At 37.8% G+C, this 18,836-nt stretch overlaps 1 protein-coding gene across 2 annotated transcripts in view; it reads left to right on the plus strand.

The window, feature by feature from the left end:
* LOC133854045 (uncharacterized) overlaps window positions 1-18,836 on the plus strand; it is a 50,845-nt gene that overhangs the window by 17,374 nt on the left and 14,635 nt on the right. For both annotated transcript variants that reach the window (XM_062290071.1, XM_062290073.1), the window contains 13 exons: window positions 2,950-3,215; window positions 4,935-5,183; window positions 5,285-5,440; window positions 6,174-6,311; window positions 6,419-6,661; window positions 7,108-7,235; window positions 8,948-9,068; window positions 12,269-12,430; window positions 12,537-12,684; window positions 12,807-12,907; window positions 13,987-14,148; window positions 15,140-15,187; window positions 15,532-15,639. In XM_062290071.1, coding sequence (XP_062146055.1) covers window positions 2,950-3,215; window positions 4,935-5,183; window positions 5,285-5,440; window positions 6,174-6,311; window positions 6,419-6,661; window positions 7,108-7,235; window positions 8,948-9,068; window positions 12,269-12,430; window positions 12,537-12,684; window positions 12,807-12,907; window positions 13,987-14,148; window positions 15,140-15,187; window positions 15,532-15,639 — 2,030 coding nt within the window. The remainder of the gene's footprint in view (window positions 1-2,949; window positions 3,216-4,934; window positions 5,184-5,284; window positions 5,441-6,173; window positions 6,312-6,418; window positions 6,662-7,107; window positions 7,236-8,947; window positions 9,069-12,268; window positions 12,431-12,536; window positions 12,685-12,806; window positions 12,908-13,986; window positions 14,149-15,139; window positions 15,188-15,531; window positions 15,640-18,836) is intronic.

Consider the following 18,836-nt stretch of genomic DNA (forward strand, 5'->3'; position numbering starts at 1 on the left):
TCTCCGGAATGGGGCTAACATTTTCCTGAAGTTTCTCAGAGGAGACTTCCAAGCATTTTGTCAGGTCATTTTCCATTGATGTTGGATTGTAGTGGGTCAGGTGGAGGTAGTAGGTATGTAAAGTTTGAAAATATGTGGCTGAAATAAGAGGGCTTTGTGGAGCAGGTGAAAACATGGTGGCTGTCCTATAGTTTTCAAGGGTCACCAAGTTATATATTGGCAAGTAAGCTGAAAGCATTGAAAGCGAATTTGAAGTAATGGAATGAAGAGATTTTTGGTAATATAGGGAAGAAAAAGAAGGATCTTATGGAGGGTATTCGGGAGCTGGATTTTATTGCAGAGGGCTGAGTTTTAACTGAGGATAAAAGGATGAGGAAGGAAGATATGTTTAAGGAATTGGAGAGAGTTATTCTTATTGAAGAAGTGAGTTGGAGGCAAGAAATCAAAGGCCCTGTGGTTGAGAAGGGGATAAAAATACGAAATTTTTCACCGGGTGGCAATTTCTCATTGAAGAAATAACTTTGTGGATTCTTTAGTTATCAACGGGTCCATGTCTTCTAACTTTACAGAAATAAGGGAGCATATAGTGCAATTCTACAATCGATTGTATTCTGAACAGTTTAGTTGGCGACCAAAGGTGGATGGCCTTTCGTTCCATTCCATTAATGCTAGTGTCTGGATTGTATTCTATCCTTTTGTCTAGATTTTCAGTGGGGTCGAGGAATAATGAAGAGCTCCTAGTGTCTCATTTACTATTTGCTGATGGTACTCTGATTTTCTGTGATGGAAATTCTGAACAACTACGGCATTTGCGATATATTTCTTATATTTTGAAGCTGTTTTAGGATTGAAGATTAATTTGGTAAAATCAGAAATTGTTCCTGTAGGCTAAGTGGGAGGTTTAGAAGGGTTAGCTCGTATTCTTGGTTGTAGATTTTCTTCAATGGAGTACTTGGGCTTGCCATTGGGTGCTTCTTATAAGGCTATATCTATTTGGAATGACATTATCGAAAAAATGGAATGTAAGTTGGCTGGATGGAAAAAGCTTTATTTATTTAAGGGTGGTAGATTGACTCTGATCAAGAGTACTCTTTACAATTTACGTACTTATTGTTTGTCTCTTTTCCCTATTCCAATAGGTGTGGCTAATAGGCTTGAGAAACTTCAGAGGAATTTTTTATGGGGTAGAATTGGGGATGAGTTTAAGTTCTATTTTGTGAACTGGTCGAAAATTTGTAATCCGATGAAATAAGGTGGTTTGGGGGTTAGAAATTTGATTCAGTTTAATCGAGCTCTTTTTGGAAAATGGTTGTGGCGGTATACTACGGAGAGAGAGGCTTTATGGTGATTGGTAATAGACACTAAATGTGATAGTTTAAGGGGAGGTTGGTGCCCTAAAGAGGTAACGGGGCCATTTGGAGTGGGAGTATGGAAATTTATAAGAAGGGGTGGGAAACGTTTTCAAAATTTGTTAGATATGAGGTGGATGATGGGTCAAAGGCAAGTTTTTGGCATGATGAGTGGTATGGGGATCTACCATTGAAGATATCTTGTCTGGACTTGTTTAGCATTGCATGTAGTAAAGATGCGTGGTTGGCAGAAAATATGAAGTTTCGAGATGGGAATATTAATTGGAATGTAATTTTTACTAGACCCGTACATGATTGGGAGATGGATGTGGTCTTTTCTTTTTTTGAGATGTTGTATTCTTTCAGAGTAAGACAATGAGATGTGGATAGAATATGCTGGGTTCCTTCCAAAAGGCGTAAGTTTTAAGTGAAGTTGTATTATCAAGTGTTAACCAGTCCTAATGGATCCCCTTTTCTTTGGAAGAGGATTAAGATTCCTTTGAGAGTGGCGTTTTCATGTGTGGATGTCAGCACTAGGGAAAAATATTGACTCTGGATAATTTGAGAAAGAGGAATGTTGTGGTGGTGGAGTGGTGTTGCATGTGCAAATAGAGTGGGGAGTCCATTGATCACCCTCTGATTTATTGTGAAGTAGGAAGAGAATTATGGAGCTCAATTTTTAATCTGTTTAGTGTTGATTGGGCTATGCCTAGAAGGGTAAGAGATTTGTTAGCAGGTTAGGGAGGTCAGGGTTGTGTTTGACGTAGTGCCTTTGGAGAGAGCGGAATGCTTGGAGCTTTGAAGATATAGAGACTTTGGTGATATAGCTGAAAAGGATTATTGTTCGTTTATAGTAATTGGTCTTATTCAGTTTGTTAAAACTAGTCCTGATACTCTTTTCATATCACAAGGGTTGGTTGTGAAAAATGTGATGTTTTCAGGGTTCTGTGTGTTTTCGTCATGAAGTCGCTTTGGGCTATGAAATGCTTGCTTCAGTTGCTTTGGGCCATCATGGGTTATGCTTAGATGCGTTATTGACTTGTTTGGTTGTTGGTGGACTGCTGGTAACACTCGAAGTGCTGCTATTTGGAAGATGGTGCCTTCTTGTCTTTTATGGTGTATTTGGAGGAAAATGAATGATAGGAGCTTTGAAGATCGCGAGAGGATGTTGGAGGAGTTCAAGTCTTTTTTCTTCAATACTCTTTATATGTGGACAGTTGCTTATGTTTCTCATTTGATTCTAAGTTTTCATGATTTTCTTATTCTTTTTTCTCCTTCTAGCTAGATGTTTTCTTTTTTATACTTCTTGTACACTGGGGGTGCCTTAAGCTTTTAATATTTCAATTACTTATCAAAAAAGTAAGCTAAATATTCCTTCACTTGGCTGGAACCTTTTGAAAACACAATACTGGTGGAGTTAGAAATGTACTTTAAAACTTACTAAAACTGAGAGATGTATTGTTGTTAAAAATTGGAAGTGTGATCTTTTATTTACATGTCTCTCTATATTTACATTTCATTAAACTTTTGGTTGTTCTGTGGTTTACTTACTCATTAAATTAAATACCTATAACTCTTGTGGTGTACCTCTCTATCCTAGGTTCCTTAAGAGTAAAAGTACAAGAATGGCTTTCAGGGTGTGGTAAGAAGCATTGTAGTGCAAATTGCTGCAATACTACTGAGGTGAAGCTTTTGAAGAGTCTTCATGACTTCCCCAAAAGGTTTACAAGTTGTAATTATCTTATTGATGCTTCTCTTACTTACAATGATGAAGACTTGGATGCATGGAAATGTGAAGCAAAAAGATGGGCAAGAGTGCTTTTCCTTGCAGTCAAGAAGGATCATCATTTAATACCTTTATTTACGGTTTGCATTTGCCTTATTATGCTCTACACTAATTATAACAGCCACAATTTTCTCTTCTTAATTTTTTCCTAGTTTGGTATGATTTAGTTTATAAATAGTATTGGATTATATATATATATATATATATATATATATATATATTTTATTTTGTTGTGCCGGTCATGTGTGGGTGTGAATGGTATTAGTTACTAGTACTACTATTGTTGTGTTGAGGATGGACTTACTTTTTGGGTAAGGTAATAATAGAATAAAACCTGTGATGCATGGGTAGAGAATTGTAACAATGTTACCATTCATATTCAAGATTATTCATTGTTTTCCTTGCGTCAATTGAGGTAAAATGTCCCTTACAAAGTATACTGATGTGGCTTACTTACAACTGAATTTGTTTTTATTGACCTTTCAGTTTTGGAAGCTGATAAAGCATATCCCACATAAACCACAAATAAAAGCTTGTTTAATCTTTTTTAATTCAATAAAAAAAGTGACATGAGTTTCTCTTGTATGCCACCTGTGTATGTAGGGCACCTTACGCTTTTAATGATATTTCGATTACTAATAAAAAAAAAAAGTGACTTGAAAAATAGTAACCATGCCATATTGTTAATATTTAATATATCTCCCTTCATATATTACGATATTAACCCTGGGTGATGTAATGGTTCAGGCTCTCTTAAGAAGCCTAAATTTCTATTAGGTTCTTGATAAGATATGTTAGATAATAACTTCCATAACAACAGAAGCATAATCCTATTTTTAATTTGTTTATATTAGACAGATGCACAATATCAGTTCAGTCTCTCTTAAGAAGCCTAAATTTCTATTAGGTTCTTGATAAGATATGTTAGATAATAACTTCCATAACAACAGAAGCATAATCCTATTTTTAATTTGTTTATATTAGACAGATGCACAATATCAATTTGTCTTCCTATATATATAATATTGACAGAAGATTCCTTTATCCCTACAAATCCCACACGTATGGTAGGTTGAACCTTGAACGTTTCCCTAAATGAGAGAATTACTACTTGTCTATGAGACCATTGGGATCATGCCCTCGCCTCCTTAGAATATCATCAAAGATCATTTTGCTAAAATTTATTGATTTCATAGGGATGCCACGTTTCAACAGGTGTTTTTTTTTCCTGAATCATGAACATTTAATGAAAGCTCTCTCATTTTTTTCCCGAGTCTCTCCCTGTATAATTGTGCAATTCATACTTGCCAATTTGTCAAGTATTCAGCCAGTTGAGGTTTCTGCATCTTTCTTCTTCTTCTTCTTCTTCATAGTATTTCAATTGGAGTTATTCTGCTTTAACGCATGCAGGCTTACATGCATGTAAGCATACAATAAAAGGATATTGGTAGCTGCTTATTTGCATTTAATTTCAAGTTCATTTTTACCTTAATTTGCTGTAGTTTTTTGTTCTCCAAATACTACTGCTAATTGACTGCAGAAAAAACAGCATATAATATTCTTTTGTTGGCCACAAAAAAGCATGTTGTAATTTGTACCTCTTATTTTGGTCCAACTACCAATGATCCTTAAGATCCTGCCTACAAATGGATCAAACTATGATGCTGTTAGGCATTCTTCGTACTTGCTAAAAAAAAGTGTATTTTCTGTCAATTCGGCTGTCCCAAGATGTAACTCTTTTATCAGTGGTATTATCATTCAATAGGAGCTTTTGACATGGGGTTTACCTGTTTGTGCAGTTTATTCAAAATCATGGTAGTAATATTTGCAAACAAAACAATGATATGGAGTGGATACCTGTGAAGTTTCTCATCATCACCTTGAGCTTGGTTATGGAGCTTCAAATAATGCAAAAAAGAGCTGCCGAATGTGGCAACAAAGTTCAAAGCAGATCAGAATCTAGCGTGCTTGAGACAGTGGTTCGATTGAATTATGGAGAAGCAGCCATTTCATTTGAGAAGTTTCCCAAGATTTTTCTTCTTATATTGGTATTGGAAACTAATTGCACCAAACTTGTAAATGTTTCTGCACTGTATTATATGCTTAGCATTGAGGGTAGTGTTAATACAGAGTTTTGTCTGGCATCCAGGAGGAGCTGATCTCATTTGCAAATATGTCTTGTTCCATATTTTCGTCCAGCACTGGGACGGAGGACAAGGCTCTGCCTAGTTCTGTGAGAGGAAAACTTGGAGGCCCTAGTCAACGCCGGTTGTCATCTTCCACCACCGCTGCCGTACTGCAAGCAGTATGAATCTTTCGTCACTTCACTTTTCTCTGGTTTATTTAGTAGATCTAGGATCGAAAAGAATGTATTGTTACATGTATTTACTTGCAAAGATACATGTGCGCATTTTATGCACACATACATTTACATATACTCATATCACATGCAAGCTTCTCTGTTTTAGTCTTTTTTTATTATTAATTTTGTCTATTTTGGCACAATTTACTTGTGAATGCTTTTCTTAGTGAGCATTCTTTTGTTATTAGCCATATTATAAATTTTATGTATTAATTATAATTTTCAGATTTTGTGTATTTTAGGCAAACCTTTTGTATAATCCCCCCCCCCCCCCCCTCCCCCCCCAACGCCCGCCCGGTATTCTTAAGGTATCTCCTCTTTTGAAATAAAATTCAGTATTACCTATTAAAGAAAATTATTATCAAATTTCTATTTTTGTGTACTATTTGTTGGTAGCTTTAACATAGTCTTTTCTTTTCTTTTTCTTGTTTGACATGTCTGCTTTAACCTCTTTCCTTTTGTTATGAGATTGCTAAGTTATGCTGTCCTATAGGAATTGGTTTGTTCTCAGTTTTGGATGTGCCCTTGTCTTTATCTGTTATCTGTTTTTGTTAATTGTCGAGTCCATTGCCTCTTGCATTTATCCGTGTTGCTTTTATCGGGTATTTCATATTGGTAATTTATTTATGTAGCTATTATTATTATTATTTCTTTTTGTCTTCTTATGTGTAAACAGGAAACAGCCATGAAGTCTGTTGCAGCTATCTTATCATGGTGTGCACAGTTTAAAAGTGATGTTTCAGTAAATTTTGCTTTCAGCTTTTTGTGGAAGTTCTTCTTGAAGACTGTTACATCTCCATCTTGTGATTCAGAGGTATGTCTCGGATTATATATATTTCCCAACATCTGCAGGTTTATGTCATAAAGATTTGTTAGTCTCTTATGAGCTGCTTGGGTGATAATCTGTAAGCTCCAAAGCAGACTGGAGCAGAAATCTGTCTTGCGGCATATGAAGCATTAACTCCTGTTCTCAGAGCACTAGTGTCCATCTTTTCTCCTCAAGTTTTGGATACCATCAGGGAAAATGATAAGGTCCTGCTGCCTAAAGTAGAAGGCACACCTCTATTAGATTCCTTGGCTCTTTCGTTTCTTCAAAACATCAATACTCTCCTTGCTGTTGGAGTTCTGGCAAGGGCACGTCGTGCAGTTCTCATGAATGCGAAGGTTATGGATCTGTCTTAATTTAAAATATTTTTGTTGATTATTTCTTTTGCTATCCTAAAACTGCTTGTCAAAGCATCTGAAATTGATTTTTATTTTTTTATTTTTAAAAGGGGTATAATATGCCCTTATTGTTGTAGTTTGTGTTAGACTTGCAGTAGTAGTTCATTAATGTGTTTTTGCTGTAATTATGTGATCAGATAGTGCACCACTTATTGGAAAGTAAATGAAGAATTAAATAAAAGACAATCAGATAGGGCACCCCATTCTATGTTTAAGATTCTTTTCCATTTTTCAATGCGTGCATATATTATGAACTTTTACTGGTACCATTCATTTGTCTAAGTTTAGTTAGTCTGCACACAATGACTAGATTTCTACATCTGAGGATATGATGATGATAAATTGATGAAAAGATCTAAACTGTTTGTTGATTGCGATTTATTCAGTGGCTGGGCCTCGAATCTCTTTTGTCGATTCCAAGCTATGCTCGTGCGACTGGGCTTCATTTAGAGGACACTAACGGTTTTTTCTCAGATGCGATTCTTAGATTGATTTTTACTGACCTTGTTGAGAGGTGAGAAATGAGACGAGATTACTTGTGTAACTGTTAATATTTTATCTTCTATTAAATGTTTGTACTTGTTTTCTTAGGATTTATTTATTTATTTTTTGAAAATTCAAATTTAGTCTATAGGTTCTTGCGCAATTTCAAGTTAGCCCATGGGTTTCCAATTTCGATAATCAGGTCTTTAGGTTTTATCCCAATTCCAAATAAGGCCATCTATTAACCTTTCGTCTAATTAATTGACGACATACCATGTCAGACCATTAAGTTGATGGCATATGGCTTATGTTTGACATACCATATGCCATTCTTACATTCTATATTGAAATTTTACTCTAAATTACAAATTTACACTAAAGAAAAAGTTTTTTTGACAAAAAGAGAAGTAACGCTTTTGATGTGAGGCGTCCCCTCACAGAGAGGTGGCCAGTCGCCTCTCACCCAATGAGTGGTGGCTTCCCCTCTCTTGTGAGGGGTAGCCTCCCCTCAAAGCCTCCATTACTCAAAAAAAAATTCATCAAATTTATTTTTCTTTTTCTTTTTAAACTTTTTAATTTAGGGTAAATTTGTCATGTCAAACTTATAATTATCACATGATGTATCAAACACAAGTCACGTGTCATGGACTTAGTGGTGACGTGGCACATTGTCAATTAATTGGACGGTAGATTGATGGAGGGACCTATTTGAAAATTTGGTAAAACCTAGGGACCTATTGTCGAAATTAGAAACCTAGGAAGTAAATTTAAAACGCCCGAAAACTTGGGAACTAAATTTGAATTTTTTATTTTTTTTTTTGGTGGGGGGTGGGGGTAGGGGGGGTTAAGGGTGCAGTTATCTGTGCATTAATCGCGTCCAATTTCAGTATTTATGCATATTTCTTCTTAATCAACTCTCTCTCTCTCTTGCCAACTTCAATCACACATTGAAATTTTGTCTATAGGTTAAATTTTTTTTTTTTTTTTTTTTTTTTTTTCATTCTAATTTTTTTTTTTTTGATAAGTAAGAAAACTTCATATATATAAGCGTAAGGCGCCCCTAAGTACACTGGGAGTATACACAAGAACAGCCAAAGCTAACCCAAAAAAAGAAAAACCCAAACAAACCCATAAGGACAACCCTAAAACCCGCATGCAGCACTCACAACAACTAGAACCACAAGAAACCCAAAGCCCAAAAAACCATAAAAGCCCTCCAACATTCACCCAAATCTGCCCAAAAGCATCCAAACCCAACAGAACTACAAACCCAAAAATACAAAAAAGCCCAAATTACATCTGAAAAGCAAACCCAAAATACAAATCTAACCCCAAATACAAAAGAAAAAGGAAAAACTACAGTCGGTGGCGCATGGTGCTATAGTTGCCGGCGCGGCGCTGAACTAGCCGGAAAAACTGTTGGACGTCGCGGAACCTGTTGGAAAAGCCACCGGAGAGGCTCGTGCGCGGATTTCTTTCTAAATTTTAAGGAAATGAGATTAACCATGCTTTACTCTCACTTGAGATCTCTTGACTTGGCTTCACGCATTAGTGGAGAACTGGTCTGCATTTTCTGTCAGTTAATGTCCAAATTTGGCTTCTAGACGAACTTGTAGTTACAATTATGGCTAACTCCTAATGGATTTCTTTTTTCCTTTTTATTTATTTTATTCTTTTAAAACAAAAAAAATTTAAAATGTTTTTTTCCTGTGTATTTACTCTTTGCCTCCAAATAATTGGCAGCCTTGAGAATGCTGGGGAAGTCTCTGTTTTATCCATGCTGAGATCAGTCAGATTGGTTTTGGGGCTTTTTGCTGAAGGAACATTTCATTCTGTTTCCTCATATAACGGTGTGGATGTCCAGGTTACTACTCAACTTCCACATTTTGCTTGTCTTTATACGCGTGCTTATCTTTAATTTATGCCTTATTCTGGATGGATATGGTTGTATGTGTGCTTTCTGTAAATGTTTGTGTGTGTGCCTTATTCGTGATGCAAGGCAGGATATGTTTGTGATTATGTTGATGCAGACAGGGTAAATTTCTGGTCATACAACAATTGATGTCACTCTAGGTCTGAGATTGGATTATTGTTATGTTTTTTCTGGAGAGGGCTAGTGTGCTGCGATGGGTGGTGTTTCATTGTTTCTAGCTGCCAGTCAATGCAGTTACACCATGAACTATGTTTTGCTTTTAAGTCAACACAGACCCACTACTTCAGTCTGACTGTATTCTGACTTACCAGGCATGATGTTTTTATCTTTATGCATATTCTTTTGATGAGTAGTAAAAGATGTTATTGATTTGAGAGGAGATTCATCTACACGGGGTTAATATAATGACAGAAGGGCCCGCCCTTTAGCAGTGGGCTTCAATTCCTTCGTTAAGCCCGAACCATCAAGAGAGACCCCCTTTCCCGAATACCTGGACGTAGATAACTTAAAAGCAGTGGACTTATAATCGCTAGGGCCCAGGATTAAATCCCCCGAGCAAGTCGGCGAAGTGAGCAAGGCCTTCCCCCTTTGACTTGGGCTTCGGGTCAGATTCTTTAGCATTGTCTGCCTCTATCCCAAGCCAATTGAAATCGTGGCTGACCTCTAAACACTCTATACAACGTTCCACAACCTTTCGAAGTCAAATCAGCAGTTGTCTCCAGGTGCACATATCCGAGTTGTCACCCTCAACAACCTTTGTTTCCTCCATATTGACAGAGCAGGCGGAGAATTTGGGATTGCCAGTTGGCCCAGACGCCCCCTACCAATACTGCCCATTCATCATTCGAAAGCTCTCCGGCGACCCTCCTCTTGGACCAGTGCCTCCACACTAGCTAACAACAACTCCACAGTAACCTTGCCCATGTACACTGCTCGGGAAACTCCTCTGCTCCTTTCCACAAAACGCAACTCTGACTGCCCCTCTACAACTGAAAGATTGAAGAATTTAGCTTAAACGTAAAACCAACTCAGAAAACCCATTACTGGAAACGAAAGACGAATACCCAGGAAGATGCCAGGATGTTAGATTAATGGAGGGCGTTGGTACATGCTAACACTCGCTGGAGAGAGAGAGAGAGAGAGAGAGAGAGAGAGAGAGACCATTCAGGAGGTTGAATGCATATCTAGAACACCCAAACAAGCACAACCATTCCTAATCGTAAGGGCAACAAAAGCTGCAAATCTATCCTCAGCCTTAATACTTCTAAAAAGACTGCAAATATGAGGTCTATGAACCACTTCTTTTGATAAGTAAGAGTAATATCATTAAAAAACGCAAAGCACAGTCAAGTACACGGGGAGTACACAAGAGAAGCGTCTAAGAAGGAGAAGAAAATAGAACCAGAAAATTATTAAAGCTAATCACTAAGGTCTCGTTTGATTTGCGGAATGACTATTCCATTAGGAAAAGGAATAGCTATTCCTAAGAATAGAAGGTGGTGGAATGGAATGATTATTCTTAATCTTTAGTTTGGTAACAACTCATATACATTAATTGGAATACAATCAAAATTACTAAAAACACCCCACATTATATATATATATATATATATATATATATATATATATTTAAAAAAATAATAAATAAAAAAAACTTAAATTATAAAATTAAAAAAAAAAAAAAATTTGAAAACTATAGGGTGGCCGACCACCACAATGGGTGGTCGGCCACCCACGAAATAGCCAGGGGGTGTCCGCAGCCACCCCCGAGGGACCCTGGGGGTGGCCTGTGCCACCCCCAAATCGCCCAGGGGGTGGTCGCACCACCCCCAAAACACCTTGGGAGTCCACCACGAGGCGTTCTAGTGGTGGTGCGACCACCCCCGGAGCAATGGGTGGTCTGCCAGCCACTGTTAGGGGGGGTGGGGTTTCGTTTTTTTCCTTTTTTTTTTTTTTGAAAAATAAAATTGAAAGAAAATGAAAAATAATAGTGTTTTCTGGAAAATCTAGTCAATTCCCATTGGAATAGCTGTTTCTCTAATTTTTTAAAGGAATAGGTATTCCTCTTCGTAAGGGAATATGTATTCCAATGGGAATAACTATTCCAAGGAATAGATCCCTACCAAACTATTCCATTCCAATGGTCTATTTCGCAAACCAAATGAGCCCTAAGGGAGCTGGGAACGCAACAGTCCAAGAGAACAGAGAATAAAAGAAGAAAGCTATGACTATGAACCACTTCTAATGTCCATACACCTCAAACTCTCCATATTTTACGTCAAAAAATGTTTCCAAAAGTGATCCCCTTCCTCACTATAATGGTGACCATTACCATTTCCAAACCCCCATTGTTCTTCACATATTCCACTGGTAACTATAGCGGACATAAGATTAGGAAATACTTGTTTGATTAAAAAAATTGCATTTTTTGTTTTTGTTTTTTTTGTTTTTTTGTTTTTTTTGTTTTTTTGTTTTTTTTTCTCTTCTGAAAGAAACAAAAAAAAAAAAAAAAATACAAATTGCATAGAGTATATCTTTTTGACAAATCAAATTGTATAGAATATACACTGCCTGCTACATCCAGTAACATGTTATGGTCCATTCAGTTTAATATTTTGAACTTTTTCATGCTACAATGATTCTGGCTGTCATGGTTGGGAGTTTGAGGGTGGTTGATGGCAGTAGAGGGGATTTCTTACATTAAGGTTTCAACCTTTATTTGTTCCGTTGTTTTCAGTTTGAGCGATTTAGGGGGCCGAGTTAGGTTCTCATGCTCATGATATTTGCTTCTCTTTGATTGCAAAAGTTTTATTTCTAATGGTGTCAAAGATGGAGCAACTTCTGGAGGACTTTTGAGGATGCTTCCACTGAGTGCTTGTGTTTGTTATTTTTTCTACAGTTTTAACTCTGTTCACATCTTAGTACACTTGTGTGTCTAGAGACCCTTTGGCTATTTCTCTCTCTCAATAAAATTTCAGCATTTCATCAGTAATAAAAGAGAATATCGATGAGTTTTCAGTGTCCATGTATAAATTTTATCATTGTAATCTTTGTTGCAGATTATGTTTCTCCAAATGAAAATGCTTAAATTGTTCACAAATCTTTTAGTGATTCTCAATTATATGATTCAGATGATGTGGCATTTGGTTCATTCCTCTTGGATATTGCATGTCAGCTGCAACAAGCGGAGGGTTGCACCTATTGCTGCACTTCTGTCTTCGGTTTTGCATTGCTTAGTCTTTGGTGATGAGAAAATGCATGTAGCTAACAGTGAACCTGGGCCTCTGAAGTGGGTGTGTGGTCTCTCTCTCTCTCTCTCTTGTTGTGTGTGCCCGTGCACATGGTTATGTGCTAATTACCTACAGAATTTTAACAAATGATATCTTGTATTTCTTGCAGTTCATTGACAATGTTATTGAGGAAGGAAAAAAAAGTCCTCGTACAATCCGTCTTGCAGCACTACACTTGACAGGGCTCTGGCTCTCAAATCCCAGGACTATTAAGTACTACATGAAAGAGCTCAAACTGCTTTCTCTCTATGGTTCTGGTGTGTTTCATGCCTTTTTTTTTTTTTCTTTTTTTTTTTTTCACACATTATTTCCATAATTGTCTGGTTATCCTTGCCCTTTCATATACAATCGCTAGTAAGCTGTGATATTTCTTTTGCAGTTGCTTTTGATGAGGATTTTGAAGGTGAATTGGCAGACAATTTTGATGCAAGGTCTGAAGTGTCATTATTGGCAAAAAGTGCTGACCCTGAGCTGAGTGAAGTGAGCTATCTAATATATAAAGTTTATGTGGTTATCTGATACTATTCAATACATGTTGAGTACATAGGTGCTTTGGGACAAGTGGGAGATGTTCTGAAAAATTTCATCTTCAGCTAAGCGAGACTTCTGGATAGGCAAAATAAAAAATAAAAAACTAAGAAGAGACTTGCCCTTTTCTTACCATATATATGTGGCCCATACTTGAGGCATAGAGACAGAAATTTATATTTGGTTAAAAAAATTAAAAAAAAAAAAAAAATTCTTTTATTGTTGTTGTCTTATCTAATGGACCATGTTGAACCACTTATAAAAACCACGCCACATCAGCCCACTTTTTATATTAAGAAAAATATATATATTCAAAAAATCCGGATGGAAAGGTGGGATGTAGCATTACTCTAAAACTAAGAGGTGGGCTATTCAAAAATAAGGTATGTTCAAATAGTTCTCTTGTTGGGGGGGTAAGATGTAATTAGCTCCTCTTGAGTGTGATCTGTAATTAAGGCCACAAGATTTTATGTTGTATTAATTTGTAGATGCAAGACTTATTCAAGTGATTTAGTCTATTTCAAAAAATCTTCTCTGAATTGTCCAAATTTGTTTACTGGTGTAGAACACATTCTTCTCGGGTAAGAATGTGAAACATAAGCCTCTTCCTTCTTCAGTCAGTCTTGGCATCATGTATATGTATCTAGTGGTGGTTCATTCGTGCTTGAATAATTTCTTATATGGTTTCTCAATCAATTCTTAATTTTGCTACACCTTGAGAAAGACCAAGTATTCTTGCAATCAATCTAAGGTCTATCTTAATTATGTGTTACTTTTTATCCAAGTGGCATTAATCAAAAGATAATTTACCAATGAATTCTCTTTAATTATTTCTGCTTCTCCCAGTGGATTAGTGTGAAAAAATGGCTTTTGGTTTCCCGTTAATAATTGTTGACTGCTTGCTGAATGGTTCATTGCTCATGGTTTGCTAATGCTGTTAGTTACATATTGCTAGTACTTAATTATCAACTTTAGATTACATTATAGAACTATTCATATTTGCAACATAACTTGGTAGTTTCTCTTGTCAGGCATTTATCAACACGGAGTTGTATGGACGTGTTTCGGTTGCTGTTCTGTTTTACAAGCTAGCTGACTTGGCTGATATGGTGGGATCGAAGAATGAAACTGAAGATTGCCATGCTGCTTTGGAGTCTGGAAAATTATTTTTGCAAGAGCTTCTTGATTCTGCGGTAGCTTTTTGATTATGCTGCATTATCCTTTTTGATTGACATCAAAGTTTCAAATTCTTGCCGGAAAGCTAAATGTTTTTCACTGAAATGATAATAAGTACAAAAGTATAGCAGTGCGTTATATATTTGCATATTGGAATTGCTAAGTTTTTGTGTTGTCTAACCTTCCATAATTTTGTAATCATGAATCTTCCCAGTCTTTTAGAAATATTATTTATAAAGCTAAATTCTATTTTTGAACTTTGCCTCTATTTTTATTATGGTCAATGTTTGACGCTTTGATCCATTGACAGTTAGGTCTATCAATTTAGTAAATGCAAATTGACCATTTTGCCACTGTAACATGGTCAAAGATAGGATCCTTGATATCAAAGGAATGGAAGATATTGCTGGCATTGCCACTTTCAGTGTCTTGTGGTTTCTTCCCTTCTATATGGCAATATATGTAGCTTAGATCCTTGTGGGTTTTCTTGGGTTTTTTTTGTGGGCTAGCTGGGTTGTTCCTGTGTACTTAGGGGCACCTTACGCTTTTCTTAATGAAATCTTCTTACTTATAAAAAAAAATATGTAGCTTAGGAGGTGCATCATTTAGCACATGGCTGATATTGTTTTTTTTTTTTTTTTTTATCTTAATTAGTTAACAACTCTTGAATTTTGATTTGCATTATTGATGGTGCTTCATGTCTTCTCCAATTTGTTAAGAATCCCTTGAACTTTTAAGCTTTAGGAGCTAAGGTTTTTCTCTTGGGGTGTTCCTCTTTTGTATACTACACATGTAGGGTTGCAACTTTCTTTGTGCTTTTTCCCAATACATGGTTCCTCTGGGAAAAAAAAAAACAGATACAATTTCATCCTATTGATAAAGTTACTATGGGTTCTTTTTGTCACTTTTGGGGTGTTTTCATCTCACTTTCCCAGTGCAAATCAGTTTCCAAAAGGAAAAGCATATCTATTACTATGGCATTGTAGTGTTGATCATTTATTAATGTAGGTAAATGACAAGGACCTTGCGAAGGAGTTGTATAAAAAGTACAGTGCGGTGAGCATCCTTTTCCTTTTAACTCCTTAGAATAGGGAGTTTACTTACTAGAAAAAAGAAAGAACTTACTAGGATAGGGAGTTGAGAATTATTCAGAGCTTGAATAGTAAAACTTGCAAAATCCTTCAAGATTTTATGAGAAATATACGGAAATTCATTTTAGCACATAAGCAAAATATTAACGGAGGATATGGAAATTTTACATTCAGAAGTTTTGCATAGTTGGCTGATTTAATGATTGAATCAGTTCACATACCATTGATTATAAGTTCTACTTATGTTTATATATCTTTGTTTTTGTCTTTGCTATACTTACGGAATATCATTTCTCCTACTTTTGACAGATCCACAGGCGCAAAATACGTGCTTGGCAGATGATATGTGTCTTATCAAGATTCGCTCGTCAAGACGTAGTTGGGCATGTTACACGAAGCTTGCACATATCCCTCAATGTGAGTAAATTTTCTAGTTCTCTCCTTTAAATAATTTGTATCATTTTCATTTTTTTGGAAGAAAATTTAGCCTTTCTTCTGGAAGAACTATTTCAAATTTTTTATAGTTTCTGCATAGCTAATTTTGTTAAGTGAATTACATTTCGCACGAGACCTTTTCCAGCTGCCTTTTCCATATATCTGCTATTGAGTTAATACCTTGTGGTTATGTGCATGTCATTAAGTCCACATTTGTCTATTTTATTTATTTATTGGTGAATTCCATGTGCACCAGTGGATCTTGAACCTAAGATCTGACCCTCTACCCCATTTTTACGACGGGAGGAAGTGTCATTTACGTCAAAACTCATCAACCACGTTTGTGTAATTTAATTATCCATCTTTCCTATGTTAGAGTATGCTCCTTTGTTAAAGAGTTAAAATGACTAGCGATTTCGCTTGTATTTTTCATCTCCTTCATTTATGCTAGTTTGGGCAAGATTGCTTTCAATTTTGCCTCTTTTTTTTCTCCCTAATGAAGCATACACATGTTGTTGTTGTTCTTCTTCTTCTCTCTTTCCCTGAAAATTCAATTGGGGAAATTTTCTTGTTTCTCTTGCTGAGGTGCGAAATGTAAAACTAGGTCATAAATTTTCAAATTGGTGCCTGACTATTTATGCTTACTCCTTTTTCCACAACGTGGTCATCCTTTATGCATTTAGAAAACACTAGCAATGTGAGTAAACTTTTTACATTGTTTTCCAATTACTGATGGTCTATAGAAGTCATGAGTTTAGATGTAGATCTTAAAGTTGAAACGGTTCTACGCCCATGCGTAGGTGGTGAAGTGTTTATTGTAGCTTACTGAGAGCCACATAGAGGTAGTTGGTGTTTGGGAAGCTGTTATAATTTCGTTTTAGAGTTTGGTTTCATGCTTCTAGAGGTAGATTTATAATTTCATTCCTCGTTCTAGTCACTCGGGTCTGTGTATCGTGCTTCTAGTGCTTTCGTGGGTCGCTCCTCTTAGTTCGGTAGGGTGCTTAGCTGGTGGGCTTTTGTTTCTCCGACGAGAATGCGTTTCCGTTCTGGGTTGGTTTTTTGAGCTTGGGTGTGCCTCGTAATGGAAAGGAGATTCCTTGTGGAGTCAAAATCCTTTGTCCTTTCGGTCTTGGAGGGGGTGTCGGTGTTGCGGGTGTGGAGGAGAAGAGACAGGGCTTCCATGGAGCGGTTGTCCTGAGCTCCCATTGTTCTGCATGGCTTGTTTCAACGATGGAAACACTTTTGGGCTTTCCTGGAGAACAAGAGTTTATCAAGTCTTACAGGGAAGGACCGGAGTTATTGATTGCCCGGAGAGGTGGCAACAAAGATGGCTGGTTCTTAGAGGCGGCGGTGTTTGGGTTGGGCGGTTGGAGAGGGTTCGTTTTGATCCCTGAAGGGTCGTGGAGGTTGGGGCTGGCACAAGTTTTTTGGCGAGTTGAGTAAGATTTTTGCCTTTCTTTCTGCTGCGGTGGGCTGTGGGAGTTGGTCCTCCGTTGCGACAGTCAATCTGGGTGGGAAGAAGGAAGGGGAAACGCTGGGTTTATCTTTTGATAGGTCGGGGCCTTCATATTTGACAGTGATAAGTTCGGCTCCGGGGCCGGCAGCAAAGGTGACACCCATCCCTGTGAAGGTGATCCCTCCGGTTGTTCCGTTGGATTTGGACAAACCTCTTTGTCCGATGGGTAAGCAGCTTCGTTCTCCTAGGTTCTCTGCACGAGGTAGGGCATTTCTAGATAGGGGGTCTTTTTTGAATTTGAACTTGCACACGTGGAGAAATTTGCTCGCTAGCCTTTATTTGGCTTTGGGCCGGGTTTTTGGGAAAAAGGTTGGGGCGGTCTTCTGGGTCTAGGAAGGGCCTTTTTCGCAAAGGCCTTCGTTTGGGTCGGTTTCTTCCGAGACCTAAACCTAAAGTTTTGCAGCAACCGAAAATTCTTGTGGGTGCGATTTCAACGACTATTTGTGGGGGTCTTCTTCTGCCAGAGATATCGATGGCAGCAAATTATGGGGTGGGTCAGGAGTCAAGCTCTGGGGGTGGGTCGTTTCCAGCGGTCGTACCCGTCATGCCTCCCTCCCCTACCGTTTTCCCCCCTTTGCCGGCTCTGGATTTGTTGCCTCCGGTGTCCATGGACGTCACTCCGGCTTCGGTTAGGTCTAAAGTGGATTCTCCAAACTCTTCAGTCGGGGCTGGTGCTGGGTTGGCCGCTTTTCCTTCTCCTTCAGGAGCGGCTGTGTTGGGAGAGAAGATCCGTTGTTCTCTTCCTGTTTTGCAGCCTTCTAAGCCCTTTCAGAGATACTACAGAAAAGCTAGAGAACTCAAGGTAGGCCATTCTGTGAAATGGAATGAGGTGTTGTTAGCTGATTCACTGGTAGTTTCGAAGATGCCTGTCTGTAAGGGTTCAGTTACAGCGCCTCCAGTGAAGAAGTCTGCGGGTTCGGCGAAGAAAAGCTTCCTTCGGAAGGGGTTCCTCAACCCTCCGCCTCAGGAGGTTAAGGATGTTGGAATTGGCCTGTTGAGTTTGATCAAAATGGGGAGATTGTTGTTTGGGAGAAGGACGACGATTTTTGGGAGGGGTTGCCCTTGGACTGGGAGATGGATGGTTTTCAAGATGAGGAGTCTTTGGCTATCTTGGATGCCTTGGAAGAAGATATCCATCGGGACAAAATGATTGCTCGCCAGAAGACAAAAGGCAAGAGGGAGCTCTTGAATTTGAAGAGCTCCATCAATTATGGCGATGCTAGCACTTCCTCCAAGCGTTGGAAAGGAAAAGCTCTCATGTTGTAGGGGGTCTTAGTTTGGGGGCTTTCGGAGCAGGTTTGGATGTTTGGTAGGGGTTGTTATTGTATTTGGGGAGCTTCTTATGTTTCTTGGGTGTTTGTTGGGGGCTTACTTTTTTTTTGGGGGGTTCTTTTGGGTTTCTTGTGGTTTTGGGGTGCTTCTTTGGCTTCTTGGGTGTTTGTTGGGGGCTTACCTTTGGTTTTTGGGTTTTTGGGTTTTTGGGGCTTTTCTTTGTTCTTTGTGCTTTACGCTTTTTTTTAATAAAATCTTCTTACTTATAAAAAAAAAAAGATGTAGATCTTTCTACATGCACTAATTGGAATCTCAGAAAAAATCTCTTTTGGAAGAGTTGCGTGTTTTGATGGTTTAGAGGAAGAGAGTCAAATGATGAAGAGAAACCGAG

This window comes from Alnus glutinosa, chromosome 13, assembly GCF_958979055.1.
Source record: "Alnus glutinosa chromosome 13, dhAlnGlut1.1, whole genome shotgun sequence".
NCBI classification, from domain to species: Eukaryota; Viridiplantae; Streptophyta; class Magnoliopsida; order Fagales; family Betulaceae; genus Alnus; species Alnus glutinosa.